Source organism: Spinacia oleracea, chromosome 4 (assembly GCF_020520425.1).
Source record: "Spinacia oleracea cultivar Varoflay chromosome 4, BTI_SOV_V1, whole genome shotgun sequence".
Classification (NCBI taxonomy): domain Eukaryota; kingdom Viridiplantae; phylum Streptophyta; class Magnoliopsida; order Caryophyllales; family Amaranthaceae; genus Spinacia; species Spinacia oleracea.
Genome location: NC_079490.1, coordinates 93,842,324 through 93,846,662, shown reverse-complemented (window position 1 = coordinate 93,846,662; position 4,339 = coordinate 93,842,324). Strand labels below are relative to the sequence as shown.

Below are 4,339 nucleotides of genomic sequence, written 5' to 3'. Positions count from 1 at the left end.
TCCCGACCATTAGCAAATTTCTCTACAATCTCTATTAGGGAGGCATCACCATTGCCAAACCCCTGTGTCGAAAAGAGGAAGCGAGCAAAGACACAAAAACTCAAGGCCCTCAAGCGAAAAACCTTGGGAAAATAGGTGACAAGGATGGACAAATCCACCCCTCTGCCATATACAACAACACTCAAAATTGGGGGCTTCAAGCCCAAATATCTTTCAAAACCCAAGAAAAAGTGTTCTTCAACACTGGGCATGCATGGTTCCGGCATAATGGGCCACCCCAATATGGCACTAAATTCCTCAGGGAGGGGACATACCTCATTATTTCCAAAGCGGAAGACATGATGATTTGGATCCCAAGCCTCCAGAGCAACAAGAATGAAGTGCACATCAAGCTTTACAAATCGAAAGGAGGCGAGCACCCGAAGATGCAGGCCATCGAGCTCCCTCTTCTCCAATTTTCCTGGCGAACCGAGCCATGAGTTCAAGGCATTTTCAAAGACATAACCATATTCTCTCTTCTTTTTCGTGAGGAAGCAGTATGCAAAGGAAAGAAGGGAAGGATTGTTGCAAAGGAATGATCCAACGAGCCCCCTATTTATACAAGAGTCGGCTTGCATGTCAGCACACCAGCGCCAGGAGCCGAGCCCTGTGCCAAACGCAGGGGCCTGCAACAAAGGACGAGGCCACCATCCTCTTTTATGACTCCGAGTACACACCCTTTAGTGCTTCGGACAGCAGAGTACAACCTCCATTATTCAAGATTCCAAAGCCGCAAGCAGCGCAATTTCAAGCAGTCCGAGACAGCGCTCCGGGCAGATTTCAGGTCAATTTATTCAAAAGTCAAGCATTCTAGTCCTAGATCGTCGTCCTAAGTCGAGTCTGCATATGCATAGCAAAAGTTGAATATACTTTGACCTGCGCTTTTCCTAAACCAAAAAACCTCAGTCAAAGTGGGGGCTTATAGTGGGTATATACACCCGAAAAAATGGGCAAATTTTTTCAAATTTTTGCAAATTCCTCATGCATGCATATAGCTACAAATTTCAAAGGCACACACAACGCATACAAGTTCAAATTTTCAAATATACAAAAACCAATATTCAAAATTCCAAACCAATTCAAGGTCAAAACCATACAACCATACAAAATTCAAGTTCCAAACCGTACAAATCCATACAAATACCATCCATACAAAAAATCAAACCAACGCAAGCTGGAACTCACTACCATGCAGGATCGGTCGGAGTCATCATCAGTCGTAATGTCAACCACAGGCTCTTTACTCCTGTTGCGGCTCCGGTAACGCTCCAGATCCCGATCCAGCTCTTTCCCAGGGGTACCAGGCTCCTGCTCCGAGATACGAAGAGTGCCAGGAGAAGGACAAACTCCCTACTGAGGGAAAGGGTACTGATAAGGCGCCAGCATCGCCATGAACTGGTGCGGTGCCCCAAACATCTGAGCCTGACGCATCCTCTCCACCTCCGACCAGTAAACCCAAGCATCCGCACCCTAAGGCTGAGGACCGCTCCCTCCGAAGTTGTAACCAGGAGGAGGAACAAAAGGCCTCGAACTGCTCGCACCCCCAAAAGAATGCCTGGTGGGATCAGCATTTACAAAGGGGGCAGCTCCCCTATCAGCATCAGAATGCCTCTGAAAAGTACCAGCACGGGACCCCTGTCTCAGATCCAAGCTTGGTCCTTCCTGCCTCAACGAAGTCTCCGCTTGGGGCTCCCTGTCGACGGAACCTCTGCGACCTCGACGACGCTTCTATACAAAGTACAAATTTCAAGAATCAACATCCAAGTTGTGGTTTGTTAAAATACAAATTTTGAAGTCAAGGAAAGCACCTCTCCGTCCCGGCCAGAAAGCTTCTGGGTCAGCTTGGCACAATGCCTCTTCAAAGAATCAATCATAAGCATCCAGCGATGCTCTCCCACCCAAGGTGCCTACATACAAAATTCAAGATCAATTTCCAGATACAAGATTACAATCAAGTTTCAAGCAAATACAACAGTACTTACAGCTTAATAATGTTCGGGTACAGCATCATACGATCTCCGGTGCGGAGGAGAAGCTACAAGAATGGTCACCTCCACCTGTTCCCTGCCTGAGTTCTCATATCGGATGACCCTATCAGCAAAGGGAATGTCCTCAGGATCAACCTCCTCCTCCTGCAAACAATCAAACCATCATACAAGAATACAAGAATACATGAATACAAGATACAAGATTCAAAGGCTCACCGGCAGTACGAAGCGTACAGGGGGAGCAAGCCTCCCCAGAAGGTCCTCAAAACGGCCCCTCCTATCTACAAAGTTCTCCCAAGGGAGACAAACAGCATCACCCCTAGCAGTCAAATAGAGCTGGGCGAGTTCATCGCCTGGAACCGACATGGACCGCGGTGGGTCCTTAGGGACAAGCCTGTCCCCCGTACTGTGCTGAAGGGACACGCGCTTCCCCAAGTACCACATATGGTGATACACGCCCGGGAGCCAGACCCGCCGCAAAGACAAGAAATGGGCCCGAGCGGCCGAAACATGTATAGGCGCGTCAGCAAAAGGACGCCAAATCACCTACAGATCAGACAATTAAGGCAACTATACAAATACAAATACAAATACAAGAGAACAAAACAGTACAAGAGTTTACCTCACTGACGGGTAAGACCCGCCAAGCTATGCGGGAGGCCGACAGAGGCACCCTCCTGCACACCGCTCTTATCCAAGAGGCAGCATACGGGTAAGCCGCATCTCTAGTACGATCCGACGCCAAAGTCGGGTAGTGCTTGTACATCCAAATCTTTCAAAAAGTAGACAAAGCATCAGTCAAATTCAAGATACAAGCATACAAGTACAAGATACAAAGTACAAGGAGTCCCATATACCTCCAGCACACTCCACAAAGCAGCAATGCTCGGTTCACCCTCGGGCGCAGTCGGAGAGGCCCACTTTATCTCATACAAGAGTTGGCCGTATGCCATACCACCCCAGTTGAGGCTCGAAACAGCCCTCAAATCCTGCAAAGCTGTCAAGAAGCCGATGTGCACCCGGCTGTTCCTGCTTGGGGCCATCACTCTGCTCACCAGAGCCAAGAGGAAAAGCCGAACCCTCTGCTCCGTAGATATGCCGACTTTAGGGGGGTTTTTTGTTTCCCGTTTCATACAAGGAGGGTTTTAGGAGGCCGGCCGGCTCGTTTAGAGAACCGTTTGAATTTTTGCACCTCGAAGGAGTCGCCACCAAACTTTATTTAAGGTCTTGTTTGGAAAGACCGCAAATGACTCTACTTTTGGATAAGGCCTTGAATCCTTGAAACAGATGGGTGAGATCCGAGCTCGGGAACGAAAATGCTTATTCGGCGAGCTTTAGAAATATTCAAGTACGTTGGCACAACATTAGTTCGAAAATAACCCCTAGATTAGACTATGTGGGTTTGAATTTTAGAGTAAAATAGAATTTCTAATTGTACGGTGGTCACTTTGCTTTAAAGATTGATTTAAGGAATCTAAGGCCGGTTTGTCCAAAAATATCTTCGTTAAGCGTGATGTAACCTTTGTATTTTGTTGTATTTAGCATGTTGGTGATGAAAGCGATAAAGCACATAAAGCAACATCACAATACTAAATAAAGTGCGGAATTAGTAAATACAAGACCCCCTAGAAAAGGAACTAGGGAGTGGGTCCACATTGCCTAGAAATGGACTAGGCAAGTAAAGATGCGGAATTGAAATGGCGGAATTGAAATTGCGGTATGGAAATTGCGATATTGAAAGTGCGATATTGAAAGTGCGATATTGAAAGGTGCGATATTGAAATTGCAATATTGAAAGGTGCATAATTGAAATTTGTACTTGGGCACATGAGATTCGAACGCCAAGCGGCTCCTTAAAAATAATTGCGCCCGACACGAATTCAAAGCCAAAAATCTCAACTTGGGAGAGGTTGCTCAACCCAAATATCCTAGATTTTGCATATTAAACTTGAAATTGAAAGCTTGAATATTGAAATGTTTGAACTTGAAATGATTGAAATGATTGAAATTTGAACTTGAAATGATCCTAGTTTAGGGAAATAACTATGAATAACCCTAAACATGGCAAGATCTTTGAAAATTGAAGACTTGAACTTGTATATTGAAAATGGAGTTTTGAATCTCAAAGACTAAACCTTTAAATGTTAAAAGGTGTTTATCTTTGATTGCCCCATGTTTGATGGTGATTCTAGGCCAAGAGATGATTTTAAACAACTTGGACATCCTTGAATCTTTGAATATTGTATTTTGAAAAAGTTTGTATTTTTGGAAAACATGTGTGATTGTTGCAAGTGGTGTTTTTTATTGATTAA

The 4,339-nt window shown here is 45.1% G+C and overlaps 1 protein-coding gene across 1 annotated transcript; it reads right to left on the bottom strand.

Annotated features, from left to right (window-relative positions):
* Positions 1-1,509: 1,509 nt before the first annotated feature.
* LOC130471716 (uncharacterized) lies at positions 1,510-3,515 on the bottom strand. The gene is made up of 4 exons (XM_056841986.1): positions 2,885-3,515; positions 2,650-2,799; positions 2,244-2,573; positions 1,510-1,767 (listed from the first exon to the last, which is right to left on the bottom strand). The coding sequence occupies exons 1-4, from the start codon at positions 3,158-3,160 to the stop codon at positions 1,510-1,512; spliced, it is 1,014 nt and encodes a 337-aa protein (XP_056697964.1). The 5' UTR covers positions 3,161-3,515.
* Between the last annotated feature and the right edge of the window lie 824 nt (positions 3,516-4,339).

What these genes read in the sequence shown, in the direction of transcription:
- LOC130471716 (XM_056841986.1), bottom strand. Translation starts at nt 3,160, where the DNA reads ATGAAACGGGAAACAAAAAACCCCCCTAAAGTCGGCATATCTACGGAG. An exon ending in GGGTCTTACCCGTCAGTGAG is followed by an intron (nt 2,574 to 2,649) that starts GTAAACTCTTGT and finishes TCTGATCTGTAG; the next exon opens with GTGATTTGGCGTCCTTTTGC. An exon ending in CTGTACGCTTCGTACTGCCG is followed by an intron (nt 1,768 to 2,243) that starts GTGAGCCTTTGA and finishes TACTTTGTATAG; the next exon opens with AAGCGTCGTCGAGGTCGCAG.